This window comes from Polypterus senegalus, chromosome 2 (assembly GCF_016835505.1).
Source record: "Polypterus senegalus isolate Bchr_013 chromosome 2, ASM1683550v1, whole genome shotgun sequence".
Classification (NCBI taxonomy): domain Eukaryota; kingdom Metazoa; phylum Chordata; class Cladistia; order Polypteriformes; family Polypteridae; genus Polypterus; species Polypterus senegalus.
The window spans coordinates 98,135,653-98,160,141 of record NC_053155.1 but is presented as its reverse complement, the minus strand read 5'-3'; the positions used below and the strand labels follow the sequence as shown (position 1 = coordinate 98,160,141).

The 24,489-nt window shown below is 36.3% G+C and overlaps 1 protein-coding gene across 3 annotated transcripts in view; it reads right to left on the bottom strand.

Moving 5' to 3' along the window:
- LOC120523176 (calpain-5-like) overlaps positions 1–24,489 on the bottom strand; it is a 223,293-nt gene that overhangs the window by 91,336 nt on the left and 107,468 nt on the right. For all 3 annotated transcript variants that reach the window (XM_039744219.1, XM_039744220.1, XM_039744221.1), the window contains one exon: positions 4,700–4,831. In XM_039744219.1, coding sequence (XP_039600153.1) covers positions 4,700–4,831 — 132 coding nt within the window. The remainder of the gene's footprint in view (positions 1–4,699; positions 4,832–24,489) is intronic.

The window sequence follows — 24,489 nt, the reverse complement described above, 5'->3', positions numbered from 1 at the left end:
ACTTTTTCAATCATGAAAGATGCATAAAGCTCAGCTTCTACCTGACGTGTACCCTGCACTGTTCATTTCACTGTCTATTGAGAAGATGGGCAACTTTTCCTGTGGATGACAGCAGTTATGAAGCAAAGAAAACATGACACTTTCCTACACTGTATATGAGTCACCAAATTACAGCACTTATATTACATTTTTAATACAGACATGCTCACTTGTGCGTTACTGCGTGTCAAGATATTCATTTCCATATTCAATTAATTATGCTGTTAGTCACCAAAAGTATCATCTTGTAGCCAGTGAATGTCAAAACCAGAAAATTTTACAAAGTCCCTAAGCTGGCAATATAGCCTCTGAACAAAATATATTGTATAGCATAACAGTTCAAAGTGCTGTTCACATTTGGTCTTTCAAAAGATAAATAAATAAATAAACTGAAGAAACTACATGATGATCAGGTTTTTCAGCTAGACCACAGTATACATTTCTGGTGCACACCAAAGGTCAAACAAACCTTTCACAGTTGTAAAAATGAAATATTAAGAGATGAATGGAATTTTGGACTAATATGAAATGTGATTTACAAAATGTTAGATTGTTGTCACAGTTACTTAAGGTCGCTCATGGGAATGCCCAAGGTCAGAGAAAGATGAAGAAACAAAACGTTCCAGTGATGGAAAAAAAAGAAGAAACTGCCAAGGGAGCAGTCTCCTTAATACATACTGTACTAAGTCATATACAGTATATGCTATGGTTACCCTTATTCTAGAGTTCACAGTTCTCTTATCTTCTGATGCATTACTCTTACAGATGAAAATTACTTTTCCTCCGTCAAAATACCCATATCAACACTCAAAGTTTCAAAATATAATTCTGTATCAGTGGTTCCAATACATATAAAGTTTGTGAATATGATTATCAACAAAGAGGACCTAGTAGAGGACACTGGCATAAGTGTACATAAAAATACTCAATGCTGTGCTATTCTGGCTTTTAATTAAATAAGGCAGAAATATTAGCAAGATAATCAAGCTAGTCAGTTATGTTAGCATAGCACTTAATGTCTGTACATTAGAATTGTATTTGACTTTTCTCCCCAGATACTGTATATATACTAGGCAGTGGTAAAAAATACTAGAGGGAGCACAACCAGTGTACCACAGCCAAGTCAGTGTCAAGGGAAAACGAGAGGAAATGTCTCCTCACTACATGTTGGACAGAGTGACATATATAAGTAAAAAGATGGCAGCTGACTGCCTCCTGGGCTGCCCTCAGGCATTGCCAGGGGAAGACATCACTAGAGTTATACAACTGGAAAAATTTCACAAAGCAAAAACACAAGGTGCACAAGGGAGACTATTTAGATGAAGCAAGACTCAAAGATAATGAAGCCTCTGGAGAACAGTTTCTTGTTGTACAAATTTGCAAGCATCAAGGCCGAAGCAGTCTTTATTGGAAAACTCTGAATGAAAACAGCTTGTGCAAACAGATTGTACACATTTTAAAATTTAGAAATATCCTGTATATCATCTTCATACAAGGAAAAACAAATATGCAAAAAGCAGGACTACAGTGTTGTACCCTTTGTATAGGAGAAAAAAACAAAAAAAATCCATGTATACCTTTATAAAAATAGCAAAAGATATTTCATAATACATACAGTATTTATTCAAACCTGCAGATGTAACTATATTAACAAAACTGATATTTCTGGCAGGATGAATTTACCCTGCTGTGTTATGACAAAGATTGCACATGGCCTTCACTAATAACATTTAAAAGTGATTTATGTTATAGAAACAATAATCATTTTTGATTGATGGATGGTTTAAAGCAACGATTTTCATATTGTGGACCACCAGAAAGAACTTGAGAGGCCAGAGCAGTTCTGGCAAGGTTCACATTCATAAAAAATACTTATTCCAGTTTCACATAGTTTTTAACTTCACTCCTCTTCTCACAAATTGCCTTGCTCTCCTCTACCATGTCCACCACCCATGCCAATTCATAGTTTCCCATAGTTTACTTGGTGTAGCAGTTCCCCTTGATGCTTCCTATCTCATTGGGCCGATCCGTGCCAGGATTAACACTCCCTGGAAACTACGCATCAAGACTCAAAAAGCTCTTTCCTCCAAATATCTTTAACAAGCAAGTGCTCACTTTCTACCCCCACCATAAGGTCAGCCAATGCTACTATATTTTGATGTTGTTAAACTTGTTTAATCTACCATCATTTTTAGTACAATATTTGAAATTGGCAGACTAATACAGAAGCATATACACTGAGGAAAAATGATTCATTTTAAGAATTAGTAATAATAAAATAAACATATCTATAATGACAAAATAAAAATATCTAAAATAATTTTAGTGTTCATTAATATTGTAGTGCCATACCAGTGCTCACTGTTGCCAGGTGCCAATCAATTCTTGCTCTTTACACCACTCTTTAGCTAGCTTACCGTCCTTAAAAGGACACACAGGCATAAACATCAGCCACACATGCACTGCCATTTTAATTACTTGGATTAACTACTGATGAGTGTTTCCAGACAGAATCATCTACCAAGTGTATAAAACAGGAATATACTGTAGACAACATATTCAATTTCTCTCAAGCTATTTTAACTTGATCTCTTTATACAATTTGCATTGGTTTTTGAAAAACTGTTTCAAGCAGTTAATGGAGTTTAAATGGCAACGCAACAGTGTAGCTTACACAGAAGCAGACAGTTTAGTGTTATTTATACTAATTTTATGTCTTACCAATACTCAAAAAAAAGTACTGGTATAAAATGAAACATCCTAAAGAAAAATTTTACAGTGAGGGGAAAATCCTTGAACATTAGAATCCTGGTAGCCTACGAAAAAAACTCACTGCTGTTGTGAAAAGAATGGAGATAAATGCCATCAACTCAGAGAGGGAGAGGCAAGTTCATTGTACCACGTGAACGTCACTGACAGAATAAAACTGAATAATAAAAAAGCACTAACTTCTGCAAGCAGCCAAAATTTAAACTGGGTGTTAGACTCAAATCAAATGCATGTTTACATTATAGAAAAAAAAATGGCAGCACACTACTCAAAGTAAGGAGCGCCTGTACTCAAACGCTGAACCTTTTTGTTATAAGGCAGCAGTTTTTACCTCTGCACCATCCAAGAATACATATCAACTTTCTGTCGATTGACATTTGAACTTGTGTTTTTAACTCAATGGCAGCAACATGTAAATTTAATAAATTTTTATTTCTTTGATTATATTCTTAAATAAAAGCACACGTGTTTATTTGATATTTGGACTAAAGTCTTCACACATTATACACTTCACATCATTATCTGTATAGCATTGAAAACCTTTCTGTTTTTGGTATGTGTTCAGCATTTCGTGCCTCTCATTTCCTTTCATCCTACACTTACACAGATCTTTGCGGACACGGAACACACATGAAATGTATGTATTCCAAATAACAATATATTAATTTACCTGATAAAACTCCAGGCACCTCACACCACGATAAAGAGACTTGAGCTGGGGGAAGTTTTGCGACGGACTTAAGCTCCGTTGTGGTGGATGGGATAGCAGGCTGCTTGCTGCTTTTGCTGATCAACACACATTTGCAAACAAAACACACTGATGAGGAGAGGTGCAAAGTGATTTAAGGTGGCCTGGGATTATGAGTTTTTTTATAGGATTCTAGTGCTTAAAAACATTTGGAAATATAAACTATAAATGACTTTTTATTTCAGTTTCTAAGGAAAACAAAAAGAAGATGATGAGGAATTTGTTTCTGATTAACTGAAAAAACAGACAATGACATACCAAAAGTAAAGGCAGCCTGTACAAATCTAAATAATACAAGAAATATACACACAAAGCACACATTTTTAAAATGTTGATACAAAAGGAGCTATAAGAGGATCTTCTTGGTATCCTGCTATGGTACTTGTTGCCACTGCTCTTGGATCATGTTAATGGACAGGTATTGTTAGGTTCAATTTGTGTTTATCAGTTTGGAACTGGCTTTTTTTAAACTATGAATTTAGAGAAATATGTACCCTTATGTCTATGCATTATGTAATTAATAATTTATAAAATTTGTAATTGCATTTTACCTGTGAACTTGTTTCAGCACTCAGCAAAAGTGTGCTATATAAAAATTTACTTAATTGAATTGTATTATTTATGGCATTCATTATTCAATATAACAAAACAATCGGCTTATACCAGCAAGTTATGCTTTTATTTTTAACCTACCTGCCAAGTCTGCATTACAGTAATATCAGTTTTGTTACAAACTTGTGTTCTAAGCAAACATATTAACACTGCATTTGCAAGTCAGGTTCTTTTAGTTAAGTGATTCGGTCACAAAATTACCATTTCTCTCCAGAAGAATTATTTTTTTCCTAAATCTCACCTTTTATACAAATAATAAATACTTGCAAGCATAAAACATTTAATAAGGTTTAATCATGTTTATTACGAAAAACAGTACAATTTAACTTTGGTTAAAAAAAGTTGAAAGCAATATATATATATATATATATATATATATATATATATATATATATATATAGAGGAAATACTAACCATATAACAAAAATGTTAATTTGCTTAAACCATAACAGCAGTCTTTGCTGCATGACAACTGAAGGCCAAAAGAGGGTTACAACCAAAGGAATATAAAAAATAACCTAAAATACTTACCTTTTGCCACAGGACTTCCCTGGAAGCTAGGCTAGAACAAGCTGCCACAAACCAACAGTTTCCCAGCTGACCTTGATGCAAATCATGAGCACTGATTCCATTGACAAAGAGGTGTGGATTGTCACATAGCTCCTGTAATAAGGCCAGATTCAAAAAGCATTAAAATATTAGTTGGGAAATCAAGAGAATTGGTACATTGCTAGTAAAATAAAGATTGGCATAACATAACGTAGTTCTGAATGCTTCTGTTAAAAGTAGCATTGCCCAAATATTGCTTTGATTAGCACAGCAAATTTCTGAGGAAAGTTTGTTCAGCTATTTTTTTCCAGTTCAAATATCTATCCAACACAGTGAAAGTAAAAATATAGGTATGAACATCCTCACAACTTTTAAAACAGCATTTCTTGCATTTCATAATTTACAAAAAATAAATACAATTGGAGAATTAAATAAGCTCCCAAAGAGAACACAACTACACGTTAACAATCTGCACTACCACTAATCTCAACATCAGAAAGGAAGTTTCAACTACCCTTTGCCAAAAATATACCATAAACTCACCAGGGGGACCATTTATAAAAATGTATGTCTTTTTAAACAGACCATACAATAAATTTTGTTAAACTTCTTGAACTAAGCTGAAAGTCTATACTTCAATTACATCTTAATTGCTTTCTGTCAAATCCATTGGGGTGGTGTAGAGCTAAAATTGTGAAAATTATGTCTCTGTCCAAATACTTATGGACCTGACTGTATAACTGAGCATTGGTACTAACATGAGCGTGCCTGGGAGTGGATTGGCCTTGACATTATTTCCTGCCTTGCACCTAACACCACAAGAATAAGCCGAAGCTCTCAAGAGACAGAAAAAAAAATGTACAGAAAATAAATATAAGGAACTTTACAAATGAAAACATACCATCCTTGCTTTTAATAGCTAAATTATTTCTCATTATATTTCCTCTATTTTAGTTCCATCTGCTGGCACTAACCATAATCCTTAACAAAACACTAACAGGTCTTAAAACAAGGGTTTTAATTTAAAAAAAAAAACAAACAAAAAAAAACTAAATGAACAAAATCCATAAGGAGAAAAAAATAAAAATAATAAATGACTTGTGCTCTACTACAAGAAATTTCAGCTACATTATTTCCACACTCTCCAGTCTCTTCATCAGTGTGTGCTCTCTCTTACTCTTCATTCTCCATCTCCAAGGGCCTCAAGAATAAAACTTGCTTACACTCAGAAACGCGCATGAGCCATTTCTTACATAAAAGTGAGGGGTTTGTAAAAACACGAACTTGACATGGAAACTTGCTTAAAGTTTCAGAAAGTTCAACCATCTGTAAGTCCTATGCAAACTTTTTAGGTGGTGGCATTTTAGCAAACCCAGACAGTAGGGCAACAAAATGTGCGATTTCTGCATGATGGTCTCTATAATGTTGGCTCCAATTCAGCATACAACTTTAAGAGAATGGCTCGAGTTTGTTTGTCTAGGTATTTTAATTGTGGCAAAATAAACACTTTCTTATTTTACTAAGTTAGAAAATACAGTATATGTAGAGTGTAACATTTTGGTGCAACTTATCAATTGATTTGAAAGTTGGATCATTTTAAGTTATTTATCTGCTTCATCAAAGAGACAATACGTTTTTTAAACAATTTGCAACAGGGATATGTGTGATGTAGGATGGGAATTTGTTTAGACTAACACTCACTTGTTTGTACTAGCAGGCATAAGCATCGGGCACTGCTGTTTCGATCGCTCGTACTCAAATTGAAATAAATTCTCTCAACCTACATCCAAAGCAATGAAGTAATCTGTGATTGAAATTGCACATAGCATATCTGTTTTAAATGATTGGCAACAGGCAAGTGAGTTAATTTAGGCAGAAAAAACTACAGTACTTGTTGATCCATTCAACCTCTAAACATGCGTATCCAGAACAGGGGGCAGCTGGTGCCTATCACATCAAGCACTAGGCACAGGCAGGAACAACCTCTTATACAGAGCATCAGCCCATCACAGAATGAACACATGAACACGCACACATATCAGGGGACATCATTAGTTTACCTAATCTCCATTTCATAGGCTTGCTCTGGTTTCATCTCACAGTCCAATGTGGATCCATGTGTAAATTCCATGCAGTGAGGTAGCAGAGCTAACACTGCGTCACCTATTTCATTGATTATTATATACAGTATACAACATGGCCTTAAAAACTAAGGAAAAAAATTCTAAAACAAGTCTCAAATTAAGGGTAACATAGTGCAACTTTAAGGGGAAGCAGTCTCCACCATTTGGTGGTGGCCACTCCAGCAAATGTCAATAATACCTCACTTTCAGTCAAGGTTTGTTTTCTCCATTCTTCCATGGTTTGAAACAGGGTTCAGTTAAAATTAACATAGTAAGGCTTTGCAATATAGTGACTTCAAACTGCTCAGAGTGTTGGACTCCATAGTAATTTATGGAAAATAGCTACACCATCCAGTATTCTCAGAAACTGACTACAAAATGTTACCTGATCAGTCTGGAAGACACTGTTCTTTAGTTAGATGAAGCGTTGTAAAATGTTCTTTGGTCAACTATCCAGAAATCCATCCTGAACAAGTTGTAGACTTATATTTTACTTTACATGACTTGTCTTTGCTTTTTTCTGTAAAATATTTTAAGGAACAGAAAAGACTTGTATTTTCAAATTATTTTACCTTTTAACCTATCAAGGCAAGCAAGGCCAGGAGACCCTAATGCTGATTGCTCATTTCAGACAACATAATCAGTGGCTAATTCTTGTCTTTTTGCTAGAGATCTGATCAATTAATTGATCATTTCATTATGGAGTAGTCTGTGATTCCATCTAGGTTTTTAAATGCAAGTTGTGCACCATGGATGTTCTCTTGGCTCATCTGCTAATCTTGATAAAAACCAAGCACACATTCTTCCCTAAAGTTTTGGGTTGGGTGAAAATAGTAACATCTGTACAATTGTAGACTATAGAAAGGAAGGAAAACTGAGAAAAATATTAAAGATGAAAAATAATTTGAAATTCTAAACAGATCGACTTTTCCTATTATAGAGCCTTGAATTTTTTTAAATCAAGTTTAATAGGGTTAAACACCTTAGAAAGAGAAACTTAATCACAAAACACAAGCTTATATATTGAATTTGCGAACATTTTCATTGGACAGCTTGGTGGCACATTAGTCAGCACTGCAGCCTCAAATTGTGGTAATGGTTCATGTTAGAGATTGTACATTTAACCTCCTAACTCGTATGGGTTTTCATCTGGACTCCTCTGACTTGTTCCTCCAACTCAGAGTCTTACAGATTTAAATGTTCTGTTGCATGAAAAGTCTTATTTGTTCCTGTGTCAGTTATTTCACTTTAGAATGGACTGGCATTATGCCAAGCATTGGCCCTTATGTTGCCAGCACAAACTAGAAATCTCCAAGTCCTGGAAAAGGTCAGTAAGGAAAATTAACAATTCTGCCATTTGTTTCCATTACAGTTGTATAAAAATAACAATGGGGATTTGTTTCGACTTTAAAATAGTTCTGAAAAAGCTGGTGTGCTCTTGGCTACAGCCTGTTAATTGTTAGATTGACAAGTCTCACCTGTGGTACTGTGATTACGTGGTGTTCCACTTTATGCACAGCAAGTACACAAGACAGGAGGCTGACAAGTTTCATTGACTAATGAAATTAATTACTTCCATTATTATGGACTTGCTGCCTACACTTCATATTCGTTACTTCCACAAGTTTTTGAGCACATTTTCCCTTCTTGATTATTGATTTCACTGAGTCACCTTTCTAAAGGATGCATAGTGAGAGAAATAATTTAAGCATGCAAGTTGGCAGTTGTAACAAACATGTAAACAGTTGAAAAAAGGTGTAAAGATAATATGATCCTAATAACAGCTGCCATTGCTTCAAGGAAAGACTAGCGAAACTCAAGTTCAGCTGATCATCCTCAGTGCCTTGATACAGTATTCACTAGCAGTGAACTTAACTAAAGAGTGAGTGAATAAGTATGAATAAGTACAAACTACCATTTGAACTCTTCGAAGTTACCATAATCAGTATAAATTAAAATATTTTCAATGGAAATTGATTCAATCACATCAAAAGTCTTGATTTAGAAAAAAAATTATCGGTTACTGGGAATTATTTAATGAGTCAAGTTAAATCAGAAAAATAATGCATTAAAAATACACTGTAAATTAAAATTTTAAATGTGAATACACCTCACATGAATCTATATAAGGAAAAAAAGACCATTTCTCCCTTTACTTTCAAAAGTGTTCTAACACTTGTTACAGAGACATTGCCAAGTTTAGTGCGTTACAAAACGAATACAAAAGAATTTTAGCATGACCTTCCCGCATATATTGAAAAATACATTTTATAGCTGCATTGTTTAGCTACTGACTAATTATTATGGACAATGCCAGTCTTTCAAAGAAAATTGCTTTTTGTTTTACTGGCAAATATCTGCTAAAAAATGATTAATGAGTTGACTACACATAAGCAGGAGCAGAACACAAGTAATGAGGATTACCTTTGAATTGTACAGTTGACTTCCCTGAATACTTTTTTTAAACAAATGAACACGTAGACACAAGAACAAAGATTCTTTAAAGAAGGCAGACTCAATTTTTAAATCAGACATTTAACATGTTAGGGAGCTATACAATGCCCACATTCTGCGCACGGTATAAAAAGACCCGTTAAGTCACCCCAGACTTTTTAAGCATCACTGACTTTTAGTTCTTGTACAATAACAAGACAGATTTATTAGTGGCCACTTAAGAAGTCAATTTCAGCACTGCTATTGCTGCTGCATTTTAGTTTTATTTGGTTATATTAACTCTTTGAGGGCTGAATATTCTTTCCAAAAAACAGATTCTGAAAAGCAATGGTTTCACAAAGAAATCAATATAAAATGTCTGTTGCTGCAGCTGCCACTTTGCCAAGAATGAGCGTCAGGCTTGCTGCCAGGCTGTGTTTGCGTCAAGGTTGCAGTGCTTTGCAATCTGGTTTCTACCTCTTATTATTGTTAAGCGGCAGTCCACCTGGCGAACATGGCTGTAGGCATATCAGCTACGTGAAACTGTTCAGCACCACGATTACCTGGGGACCAGCAGCTGAAGCTGGAACCTCACATTCGTTTTCGATCACTTGTATCAAAATCAGAGTCCGCCAAGTCATAGTCCCAGTTCAGAGATAATAGGCAAAACGTCATCCATGGGGTATTTTGCTTGTCTGTGCCTTAATACTTGGAAATCTCGGTCAAACCAATGAAGCTAACTTTTGAACTAAAACAGAACGGTTGTTTTTTTTCACGGTTTACAGTTCATTACCATCATCAATTCCTCCTTTTGACAAAAGTCAACATCAGCCCTGAAAGAATTAAAAAATGATATTTTATTGTTTCAGCTTTGACTGGTGGGGCTGTCAATCACAATCAACAAACATTCCACATAATATAAAACGTTAGCACTTTGTCTTTAATATTAAGACCCAAGAAAAAAAAAAAAAGGTTACAGAAAATTCCAACAGGCAGTTTGACTGTGCCGACTGCAAAGGAGAACAAGTGAACTGATCAATGACCGTGTGTAATTGCTAGAGCATCATCAATGTGAAAGCAATTTCAGTTATACAAGTTTGTACTTAATTTTGGCACAACTGCACCAATCAGGATATGCTTCAGATATACAAATATACATCAGCAATTCATGCCTCACTGGTTGCAAGATGACAGCGTGAATTGTCATTTATTGCCTTGATTCAATATCTTCTCAGCATCAATTAAAACAAAACAGAATGTAAAAATGGTGATGTAAGTTAATGTCCTGTATTCACTACCCCTATGGTGTTCATGAGTTAGAGGAACTCCCAAAAATAAGATAAAATTACCCTTATTTTATATAAATAAACTTGCAACTAAGCATTTTAATTCCTCTTCATTTTATGAGCATTTTAAACTGGGCAGCTTCTTCAATATCCAAAACATATTATATATGGCTATTAGTTTTCTCAATGACCCCTTTTAAAATTTGTTTCATATACAAATTATCTATACTAATAAAAGGCAAAGCCCTGACTGACTGACTGACTGACTGACTGACTCATCACTAATTCTGCCAATTTCCCGTATGGGTGGAAGGCTGAAATTTGGCAGGCTCATTCCTTACAGCTTCCTTACAAAAGTTGGGCAGGTTTCATTTCGAAATTCTACGCGTAATGGTCATAACGGGAAGGTATTTTTCTCCATTTACTGTAATGGAGTTCAGCTAGAAAGCCAGTGGGGGGGCGGAGTTTCGTGTGACATCACGCCTCCCACGTAATCACGTGAACTGACTGTCAACACACTACGTAGAAAACCAGGAAGACCTCCAAAACGCGCTGAAGAAAACATGCATTATATAATTGAGAAGGCAGCGAAACAATAAGAAGCGAGCGAGTGACATATACTACCATATTAATGAGTGCTGCTACTTCGGAAAGAAAGGTGTAAACCTAAACTTTAAATTAAGTTAATAGACAGGGTGTCGCTGGTGTTTCTCATGCCCACGGGTAATGCGGGATACAAGTTAAATGAGAGGATGCAGGATATAAATGAGAGTTTTGATCACTTTGTAACTAAGTTAAAATTGCTGGTGAAGGGGTGTGCTTATGCAAATTCCGAGAGACTGTGTTTGTGGGGGATTGACAGTTAACGCGGTTGGGGGAGTCACGTCATCATATCCCTCCCATTTACCTCATTTCGCTCTGAGCTGAGCTCAGCTACGGCGTCTTCCGAAGCAACTTCATCACACTCCCACCAAATACTCACAGAAAAATCCACAAGTTAATACACACGCTATCTCTAGAGTTTCTCCACACTCAATGTATTCCTCGCGTCCCCTTTATACTCTCTAATCTCCCATTTCAATTCAGATACCTTCAATTTCCAGTAAGGCTCAGCTGCGCGATGACAAGTAATAAGTCTCAAGGACAGACCCAACAAAGCGATGCCATTGATTTCAGGCAAGATTGCTTTTCTCCTGGACAACTATACTTGCATTCTCAAAAGTGGGCTTGCGCAGCTTCGTCATATTACAACCGGAGTGCAGCCAGAAACTTTTAAGTACCGGGTCTTAGATAACATTAAATTACGCCGTAGACATCGTAACATCACACAAGATAGCATATAGATAGATATAGATATATAGATTATATAGATAGATGGATATATACATATAGATAGATATATAAGATAGATATAGATATACATATATAGATAGATAGATATAGGTGTATGTAAATGTGTGTTTGTATATATAATTACATTGTCAATCATGTTACATTATTATTAAAATGTTTCCTTTTCTTTTTCATTACTTCTTTAACACACTACTTCTCTGCTGCAAAGCGCGGGTATTTTGCTATATATGCATATGTATATATGTGTATATGTATATATATATATATGTATGTATACTGTATGTATATATGCATATATGTGTATGTGTATATATACTGTATATATGTATGTGTGTGTGTCTGTGTCTATATATATGACAGCAACACTCACATCAGTGACAAAACAATTACATTAACAATCATCTTACGTTATTTTTAAAATGTTTCCTTTTCTTTTTTCATAACTTCTTTAACACACTACTTCTCCGCTGCGAAGCGCGGGTATTCTGCTAGTACCAGTATATAATTTAAATTTAAATCTGGAATTAAAATGCATTTTAAGTGTGCACTCATGTTTATCTGCGCAGCAGAGTACGCTACTTTTGCTAAACTGCAGTTAGAATTCTGGAAACTGGCTGCTCATAATGACCCAACAAGAAACAGTGAAAAGAAGGTGACGCACCACACTGCCATAAAGAACATCAGTATTGTAGCATGATGCGAAAGATAGAACAGTCTCATGAAGAAAATGGTATCTTAACTTCAAAACACACCGCTGCTGCCACTGCGCTCAATTTTTAAAGCTCCACAGGTGTCAAGGTTGGCCACCTATCTACAGCTTATCAAACTGCTATCACTGCCAAAAGTGATTATTTCATATGTGGACAGAAAACACATTGGTATGGCCACTTGTACTAAATGTGATTACTATCTGCTTTTGACCAACTCCAAATGAGATCTGTAATCCTCATCACCTGCAGGTTTACACCTGCGCATGCAAGACATCAAGCTTTTTGAGGTTCCATACTATTTTTGGCACTCTAACCCTCAAGATCCCCTCATTTTTAGACCATTTCGGACCACACAATATTTTCCACAAGGAATTGCACGTTTATGTTAAAGGGTAAGCCAATAGGTGTCTTTGGCAAAAATAATCAGAAACACTTGAAGTTGCTCGTGCCACATCAACCGACCCCAGCGGTTCACCCCCTAATGGGACACAAGGGAAGTTACTCCTTTCACCGAACTTCTAAAAATGGGGATTGGTAATATAGGTATATGGAGTGTTGTTTTTTGCTATTTCAAAATCGATGATCATGAATTTGATAATAGTTTTGATCTTTGATTCTTTATTGATGGTCCTAGCCCAAGGACACTACCAGAAGGTTAATAACATATGAGGTATCATCTTAGATTATGTCACGGACAGTGATTGTGAATATTATGTAATTTTTTATTTTTGATCCTTTACTAAGGGTATAGTCCTCTATGGACCTCTGTTAGAGAAATAAAATTGACAAATTTATATTACAATTGAGAATATTTAGATTTTAAGCATTTAAATTGAAGCACACATTTTAAAATTTCAAATATATGCTGCAACTATTCTTGTTTATTATGTACTTCTTCTTTATGAAGTAAATCATTACATTTCTTATGAAGACCCTGAATTAGGATGGCTTAAGGTAATTCACACTTCTGTTTTTGGAATGGCATAATTTTTAGGTAGCGTCAACCAGAAGTGTGCAGCGTGTAACATCACTGTTTTATAGGTATAAAAGATCAATGTTGTGCACTTCCTGAGTATTCAGCTTTGGATATCTTAAATATCTCTCTCATACTTTCGTTGTTGTTTGACTTCCTTGCTTTAAACTTTTATCCAGAATCTACTTGACTGTGAATTAGGGTTTTGTTTTGGCTTTGACATTTTGATTGCTAGACTTTCAGGATACGAATCTTGGGTGTTAAATCTTCTGATCCAATACTTTAATATCACTACAAATTCTACCATTGTGGGTAGAGTGGCGCAAGTGGTGGTAGAAGCAGGAAACAGGACAGTAAGTAAATAACCAGAGTCGTAAAAGGTAAACAGTAAAGAAACACTTTTCCCTAGAGAGAAGGAATTAAAGTGTAAAAAGATTACTAGATGAATCTGATGCAGGCACATAAAAAGCAGATAAAAGTCAAGTGTACCACTGACCAAAAGGTGGGTAAAAGTACTACAATGGCTTAGGGGGGTGTTCAGCATGTGTTAAATAACTACTGTAGTTTCTTTAACTTTCATTTAATTTCTCACAGAGGTTTAAGGAGTTTACAGTCCACATTTTAAAACATTTAGGCAATGAACAGGCCAGAGGTGCAAAATAAAGCACAACTACTTTGTTTCTTTTCTTAGGTACATTTTTCAGATATTTGTACTTTTTCATTCAGGGCTACTTTTACTTTCACCCCTCTACAGGTAATATTTTTTACTTCACAAGACTTTCCAGCACGTCCCCATTACTTGTTACACAGACCAAATTATTATAAATTCATTAAAGAGACCTATCAGGTGTTGTCATCTTAGGTAATAGGTTGGCAATGTCATACATCATTCAAAAACAAAAGCACCATAGTGCACCTCCCACTGCTCATTCATTCCCATGTTTCCCGCTCAAGGTTAAGACAAGAAAAATGAATGTGCATTTTTCCCAAGTTTGAATATAAACAGTTTTCAAATTTGTAGCATCAAAGGCGATTTATACATTGCAACATCATCTGTGCCTAACAGCACCTTAAGAAATTTCTGCCTTCAATAATATGTATTCAGATTTAAAGAAGCAATTTGAAGTGTTTTTCTTTCCTCTTCTTAAGCAGTCTTATATGAAACACCTGAAGTCCCAAAAAGTGGCACCTTTTTTAATTTAAAAACAAGACTTTATGTGCACAAGTAGTATCTTGTGACCAAGGGTTATATATTGTGCGAAGAATACTTATATGTTGTACGCACAAGATATTAGGATCTTAGGAGCCCAATCACTGAAATACTGGCATGATCCTGGCAGTAACAATCGCTGGATAAGCTGGGAAGATATACTCAGGTTTCAAGTAAGAGGGTCCCTGTGCCTAAACACCAAGGTTTTGCTGTCACTTGTTACTTGAGTGCCAATAAAAGAATTATTGTAGTGTAATATTAATGTACGTTGGCTATATGTGTGGGAAAATTAAGAGTTTAAATTGTCTATAGGAGTGCATTAAGTATGAAAAAGTATTATAAGACAACTGGTATACATCTGGCTACGCTGGAGAGTTAATAATATGCCTGGACTTTAATTGTGGTTAATTTCATAGTTAACATAAATACTCAAAAAAATGGGTACCAAACTATGCAAATGAAACCATATCTTAAAAGAATTCTTATTAAAAATACAATTTTGAAATTTAATGTAATAGTTGTAATAATTTACCTTCTAAAATCTCTCTTTACTTCGGTGAAGTATAATAAGCCCAATCTGTGTTTATTTTCACTCAGTTTTTTTTTTTTATTGTGTATCTATTCAAGTAATTAGGTTCACTTAATTTTTTTATTAATTTTAAATTTTATTTTCTTCTTCATTCTGAAGTAGAAGTACCTCTCATCTACTGCTGCTGGGAATCCTATTAGGGAAGTCATATCCACACTGATTTGTAGCACAACTGTCTGTACACCGTGTGTGTGTGTGTAGGATGGATATTAGGCAAATTGGTTAGGATACAGGGGTGCAGATCCTTTAGTGTTCCTCACCATTCAGAGAACGTAGGCAATTTATACCCCTACTAAGAGGTAGTATTGTTACTCTCTACATTAAAACATTTTTCTTGTTTATTCCTGTGTCTATTTAAGAGTAATAAAAATTACATTGAAGTTTGTTTTTTTTTTTTTTAATTTTAACGATGTAGAGTTAAATAAAAGAACAGTGATGAATTTGTAGCATATCTCATTATGTTAATTGTGGACAGTAGCTCTATATTTAAATTTCCTTCATTTGTATAAAGTAGTACAGCGTAATATATTACACACTGTAGTTTAAAGTACAGCTTTATCAATTAGATTTATGGAATTTGGGTTCACAAAGCCACCAAAACCAACAGCACACGTGAGGCTTACTGTACTTGTCCCTGAGGGAACAAGAAACAAAATTTGTGGCTACACAATAGAAGATTGTGCATACAACATACTCCTCTTGTTCCCACAAGATAACTTGTGCACAGAATATACACATCTTGTTTCTAGAACATATCTTGTGACCACAATGTAAGATTTTACATAAACCCAATACCTCCACAAAGAAAATGTAAATTGTGTTTCAATGCAGTATTGCAATTAATCGAAATGCAATGAAAATTAGCTGAATCTTTGTCTACTTCACGCCACATAATCATTATGCATCCAACTACAGTGAATAGAATTAAATAGATGCCTAATATGCCAAATACCCCAACACCATAAGCACAAGGTAAATGAATGTGAGGAGAAGGTAGCTAGTTTCCAGTGTAGCAGAGCAATGCCAGATTGATTTTGTATGGTTGTATTTTAGAGAGAGAACATTACCAAGAAAGAGACTCCAGAACAGAGGGGTAGAGACAGATGGGTCATCAATGGAATCAAATACAAGGTAATAAGTGCACACTATCCACTATTTACTATGGAGTAGGTGGTGTCCAACCATTTTAGGAATGTGCAGGGCTGAGTAGTAACTCTGATGCTGCAGATATGGATCAGGAGCCCCCAATGGGTCACCTATAGCTATGAAGGACTTGAATTGAGGGAAATCGAGGTGCAAAGCTCCACCCACTGACCCACACTATTTGCATGTTGAGAATTTGAAAATGAAAATGCAAATTGGAAATGCATTTTAGTTTTCATTTTGCAGCTTCATTGCTATTCTGACTAAAAATTAAATGGCAAATGGGGTTATTTCATTTTATTTTTAATTTCTGCAGCGTTCTTGCGTTGTAAAGTTTGAAAATAACATTGCAAATGGGGTTATTTCTTTTTAATTTTAATTTTAGCAGCATTCTTGCGTGCAGACTTTGAAAATGAAACTGCAAAAGATATACTGCATTTTCATTTTATAATTTAAATTTTCATTTTCTTTTTTTGCAGAAAATACCTCCCACACATATTAAAGTGCAACAATAGTAGTTTTCTAAACCTTATACGGATAAGAAACTGGGACAACTGAGCTATTCACTAACCAATTGAGCTTCATGGATTAAATGGTCTGTTATGTTTGAAATGTCTTATGGTCCTTAAATTCTTGCATAATCAAAAAATTAATACCCATTACACATCAGTAACCTTTCAGTGGTATAAAAAAAAAGAAAAAGGAGCATGAGGAAAATTAAGCAGGAGATTTTTTTTTTTTCATTTTATTTAATCATTGTCAGACTGGATTGAAACTTGTCACCCAGCTAATTTAGAACATACTTGATGCTAAGTAGACATTGGTCTTCTTTGCAAAAACATTAATTGGCATGTACTGCAGAGAATTGGTCAAAATATACATATACAGGAAAAAAGGTGGATATATGTTTATGATTTACAATAAATCAGTCATTAGTCCAGCCACACATCACAATACACCTTCAATAAGACTGCAATAAATAATTACTTAATCCACAAAACAAAGACTGCAATTCAAAAATACATGGACATAAATTATTCAGTTGCAAGGTTGGTTATTGTGTATCTGCCAGATTTTTATTGTTTTTATTAACATACAGACAATTACTGTTTTTCAAAACAGACACACAACATGAAGTGACACAGTCCTAATATGAAGAGATAAAAATTGACCAAGTCCATTATATTTCTTTCAGCCAGATGGGTACAGTTATGTGAAGATCAATACCAACCCAGTTTAAATGTGATACTCATTTTATAATGAATTTCTAAAAAGGTCAAACAGTTTGACTGGAGACATAAATCGCTCAACCTTTAAAAAGGGAAAACAAAAGGGGCAAAAGAAATATGCAATCACAAACAATAAAATCACTCTTTAAAAAGGCCAAAAGGCAGAAGCTACATGAAATGGTCAGGCACAATATGAAAAATGACACGAAAAAACAAACTCTGATAACTTAAAGGTTAAAAAAAAAAGCAACACATACTGTACAACAGTTTTAAATGTACAGGTTTTCAAAATCTCTTCAAGAAGAGTGGTAAGGCTTCCTGATTTCCTTTCCAAAAAAAAAAAATTCACATGAACCTGTAAACCACCAGGCACAATGCATGTGTCACGAGTTCATTTCCTAAAACAGTACACAGCTTCTCATACAGAATGAGACAGCAAGAAAGGGTGCATCTTAGTGTGAAATATATGGTCTTGTGATGTAATTATAATACACTTATGTACCTAACTTTTTCATAGTTCCTTAGTAAAATTACATCTATACTCAACAGAAGCAACACTTCAGATTAGTAAACTGACTTCTCAACCCATAGCAGGAATCTATAATGATAGGACTGTCAAAGAGGGAGCACGGACGACACCCACAGCAGAAAATAATTACAGTGACCTAATACTGCCATTAGGCTCTGAGCAAAAAACATAAGCCAATTCATTACAGTATAAAAACAGCTTTTTCTTAGGACACTGTGGAAAGATTTTTTTCACAACATGAAAGTTCTGTTTAGTGTATATACAGTACTTTACAGTCACAGAGCACATAATTCATATAAAAAGAGAGATTCTGATGTTAAGCAGATGAAGTGTCAAGAGAACAGTATAACAAAGGTTATTGGGATCCTAGAAATTACTGGTTAACCTTAGTATTCTGTTACAGGAAAGAGGAAAACTAAAAACAAAAAATAAACAAACATAAATAAACAAATAAATAAAGCCAAATTTTGCAAACAACACACATTATGTTCACATCTGTTGATTGACACAAAAAAGACATCCAACTATGAAATCTTTCAAATTTATTTTACTTTCTTTTCATCAAATGAGCAAAGTCTCATCTTGATTTCTGATAGTAGTATGTGTCCTGCCCTGTTATATCAGGCATCTTGGATAGCTTAGACAACAAGAGTAGTCTGCAGAAGTATTTCTATGATGATGTGATGGTTGAAAGGCAAATGATAATGCTATCTGCTTAACATAAACGATTAATTGTTTATTCCATATACCGTATATACTCGAGTATAACCCAACCCGAATATGAGCCGAAGTACCTAATTTTACCTACAAAAACTGGAAAAACTTATTGACTCGAGTATAAGCCTAGGGTGGGAAATGCAGCAGCTAGTGGTAAGTTTCAATAATCAAAATAAATACCAATAAAATTACCATACATTAATTGAGCACGAAGCCCGGAATGAGTCTCACAGAGGCTGCACAGCACCACACAGAGCCCACAGCAGTTCTTCTACCGCCCATAGACCAAACCAGGTACAGTACTGTACACTCCAGCTTTCTGTCGGGTTGGCGGGGGCAGCGGGACCTGACTCGAATATAAGCCAAGGGTGACATTTTTTACCACATCTTGGGTGCTGAAAAACTCAGCTTATATTCGAGTATATACGTTAGTACTAAATAATATAAACATGCAAGCTATACAGAGTATATTTAAATACAGTACATATCAAAGCTTGTAAAAATAGGTAAAATGTGCAGAAAAACAAAATACATTTTTTCACCCCATCAAAATTTCCTATGCTGCACTACATAATTGAATCATTTTCATTATGGGAGTGGGTATATACAGCTTCAAAAATGATTCTTGTATTCTCATATAAATGCAGTCATTTTGTAAAATATTTTATGTAAATGAACAAGATGATAAAAAAAGTATATATAACATTTTGGCAAACATTTGTGAACATATCTGTGATGCATTTTCTAATCATAACACCTATTTATAATTTGGGTGGTTTATTCTCTAATCTCAAAGAAATACTCCTCCCAAAAAATAATACATTTGTTACTTATGCCATGTTTTTTGTAGCAATGGCCAAAAAACAAGTTTTGATCTAATGTGTATGTGAGGTTTACACAGGAAATAAAGTTTCTGACACAACTGACTGAAGATCAGCGGGGGCAAAAGCAAAACTACTGCAAACATTATTAAAACATCCAGGAAAAAATTGTCAGGTTTGTCGTGCTGCATAATCCACATGTTTGTAATGCAGTTCCATGCTCACAACATCCAAAGCATATGTATGTTTTGATAAAAAATTGTTAAACAAATTTCTGAAAAATAAGAGTTGCACAGGAAATGTGAAGTGTGTTCAAGCAAATCTGAGCTTTTGCACGGAAGACGACGAACCCATCTCTCCTTCCCTGGTCAAGACAGTGATGTTCATTTAGCATCTTATGCATTAAGTGGTTTTTGGCATTATTACACCTAAATCACACACCCAAAAGTAAACAGCTATTATTCTGCTTGTGTAATACAGGAGCTGAAAATGGCTGAAGAGTAAGGAGTACAACACTGCAAATATTACAAAAAAAATTACATTTTTAAAAATTGTTGTTTACACCAATATCAGCTAAATAAAACACAAGAAATGTGTCACTTTAGGGATTTCTCAAAAAAAAAAAAAAGTTACAAAACATAACCATGACAATATGACAAATTTATGATGCAGAACTCTGGAATCAAGTTGTTTTTTTTTCTGCCTAGATGTCGTATCCCATAGCACATGCCGTGTCCTTGTTTGGAAACATTTAGTCTCTTACACCTAAACAATCTCTCAAAACAAGTATTGCAGTACCATTTTTTTATTTTATAAAAAAAATATTAAAACACTATAAATCACTCTGAAGCAACAAGTAAATGATTTGTAACTATTGTCACACGTGTGCTTGGGAGCGGTCAAAAGGTTCAAATCAGGGCACTGTAACGCAAGACCAGGAGTTGGCATTGAGTATTAACGCCTTTTCTCCTCACTCAAAAGAACTCCGGAAGAAAAGACCACTTAAACTAATCTCTTCTGTCTGACCATGGCCTCACTTCAGGCCCTCGCTGTTGACACGATTACCAGCACCCTCAGATGATGTCACACCACTTCCTTTCTAGAAATTCGCCTTTCCTCTTCCTCTGCTATAAAAACCTGCTGTATTCATTTGCCATTAATCCTAGATTTGGAACTCCAAGAGATCAGTCTCTATAGGCTACTCGTTCATACTGCACAATATACGGAGTAGATCCCCAGCTCTTTTTGGATTTGTTGTGTGCTTTATTACACTATATACATAAAATTATCTACACATCCAAACCTTCACTTTCATGCCAGACCTTGAAACAACTTCTGTTTACTTTTATCTTGCATTTCATGTCTGGAATAAACTAAGTATATACATACATTTTCATACCCGTGATTCCAGTGCTGGGTTACAGGGGTTGGGGACAATGCCTTTTTAGACAGCCCTGGTGCACATCAGAAAAAAGCCATGGGCAGGCCCCCAAATCTAGTCATACACCTAAACCAGTCATAGTCACAGTTATACACCTAAACCAATGTTTCTCAGCTACTTTTTAATTAGAAGTGGCTGTCGCTGTGCCACAAACATGAAACATGTTCACAGTATAATCCACACTCCCTGCCACAAATTCTAATTGCACTTGCTTCATCCTGTGGTATAGCGGGTCCACAGCTCACTGAGCAAAGGCCATTCATTTTTAAATAAATAATCCCCGCTCTCGCGGCGGCTTAGCGAGGGGGCGTTGGGCCATGGCGAGCCGCGGGACACTCGGGGGTGTGGGCGTTTCTCACCGAGTGCACAGGTGAGGAACTGCCCACATCCGTGATTGCTCCCGTCACTAATACGTTACAGCTGTCATGGCCCCTCGTCATTTAAAAGAAGCGCGAGTTGGTCGGGAGGGGGGGAAGAGGAAAAGAAAGAAAGAAAGAGAAGGAAACAGAGGTTGGAAGCAGGAAGGAGAGAGAAGAGAGAGCGCAAGCAAATCGGTGCAGCAGGAAGGAGGCGAGCAAACGCTCGCAGGCAGCTGAAGGCCGCCTGGGTGTTTGGCCAACACCTGGGAGAAGTGGTTGTGGTCACGCCCGCAGAAGTTTGTTTTTGCAGGGCGGGAGTGACCGGGAAGGTGCGGGACTCTCCGCAGATAGTAGCGGGAGTCGGGACTTGGGACGTAGTGTTCCCTGTGTGAGAGCCTTGGTCACAGTGGAATTCCCAAGTCACTGTCAGGGGGGAGCCGACCGGAGCCAAGGATCAGGAAGGCGACTGGCAGTGGTAGTAGCAGCAGGAGTAGGCAGAAGGTCAGCTGCATTGAGAGCGTCTCGCCTCCAGAAGAAGCTTCTTGTTGTTGTTTTAAAGACTGCTTCCCGTTGGAACATTTTAACCTCTGGTTTTAAGGATTGTTTTTTTCTGTTTGTGTTTTAACCTCCTCGTTCTTTTATTGGATTATTTATTGAACTTTTTGGGAATCACTGCACTTTATTGGAACACTGTTTGTTTTAAATAAAAGCACTTTTGCACTTCTTTCAACCATCCCCTTGCTCAGATGTTATTGCCTCCACTGATTAGCTCACTCGGTAGCATTATCGACAGTGTTGGGTTCAAGGGTTCCCAAATGGCAGATGGGAGCGTGGAGCCAGAACCCACATCGTCACACATCCAAGAGCTCACCTGAACCCCCCCGCCCAGCCCACTGTTGATTTGACTGCCTGTTTGCAATGCCACAGATTTTCTGTCTTCCATTGAAGCAAGTGTGAAAAGAAATGGAGTAAAAAAAAAAATTGCATGCTGCTTTCTATCCCTTTGTTTTTTTTGGGGGTGGTTTGGGGATGGGGAATTACAAGACTCTAGATAAAACAGTAGTGACATTAAATCAAAGAGCTGCCCCCTATCAAAGTTTGCACAGTGTGACTAGTGGAACTAGTGATGCACAATGAACAAACAAACTCATCTTTTTGCACTTGTCTTAAGTCACTGAATGAAAGTACTGGTTCAAAGACATTAAAGAAGAAATCTTTTTGAGGCATGAGCAGTGTGTGCTACATTTTATATAGCATTCCACAACATCATTTTAACTTCACTTAGGCTGTCTCCCGAAGACAGCATTTATCAGTAAACTGTTTCAGCAAAAATAGTTATGACGACAACTAGTCAATTACTTACGTGGTAGATGACACCAAGCACCTCTCATTGATCCGTCCACTCTGACTGAGTGACTATGACAGTCTCAGTACACAGTCTGACTGAATGAACCAGTATACCCCCTACTGATCTGAAGAAGCATTACAAGTTTGTTCTCGAACTACAGACAAGAGACTTGCAGTACAATGCACTGAACTAGTTCCCAGAAAGAATCGGTTTGTGTACTGAAATGAACAAACTGCACATGAGTGACTTGCAGTACATTGAATCTCAGTTCAGTTCACTGATGATATGCAAGTGCATTTCAATAAATTAGAATATCATCAAAAAGTTAATTACAGTAATTTAATTCAAAAAGTGTTACAAGTATTACATAAGACTAATAAAAAAAATTAATACAGAAATGTTGGCCCACTGAACAGTATGTCCATCTATGCACTCAATACTTGGTTGGGGTTCCTTTTGCATGAATTAATGCGGTGTGGCATGGAGGCAATCAGCCTGTGGCACTGCTGAGGTGTTATGGAACCCCATGATGCTTTGATAGCGGCCTTCAGCTCATCTGCATTGTTGGGATTGGTATCTCTCATCTTCCTCTTGATAGATTCTCTATGGTGTTTAGGTCAGGTGAGTCTGCTGGCCAATCAAGCACAGTGATACCATGGTCATTAAACCAGGTATTGGCACTTTTGGCAGTGTAGGCAGGTGCCATGTCCTACTGGAAAATGAAATCAGCATCTTCATAAAGCTTGTCAGCAGAGGGAAGCATGAAGTGCTCTAAAACTTTCTAGTAGACAGCTGTGCCAACTTTACACTTGATATACACAGTGGACCAACACCAGCAGATGACATGGCTCCCCAAATCATCACTGACTGTGGAAACTCCACACTAGACCTCAAGCACCTTGGATTCTGTGCCTCACCACTCTTCCTCTAAACTCTGGGACATTGATTTCCAAATGAAATGCAAAATTTACTTTCATCTGAAAAGAGGACTTTGGACCACTGAGCAACAGTCCAGTCTGTGTTCTCCTTAGCCCAGGTAAGACAGTTGTAGCCCATGTCCTGGATACATCTGTGTGTGGTGGCTCTTGATGCACTGACTCCAGCCGCAGTTCACTCCTTGTGAATATCCCCCAAATTATTGAATGGGCTATGCTTCACAATCCTTTCAAGGCTGCGGTTATCCCTGTTGCTTGTGCACCATTTTCTGCCACATTTTTTCCTTCCACTCAACTTTCCATTAATATTCTAGGATACAGCACACTGAACAACCAGCTTCTTCAGCAATGACCTTTTGTGGTTTCCCCTCTTTGTGGAGGGTCTCAATGACTGTCTTCTGGACAACTGTCAAGCCAGCAGTCTTCCCCATGATTGTGTGGTCTACTGAACCATACCGAGAGACCATTTAAAGGCTCAGGACACCTTTGCAGATGTTTTGGGCTAATTAGCTGAGTGGAGTGGGACACCAAGAGTTTACAGTATTGAAATTTTTCGCAATATTATAATTTTCT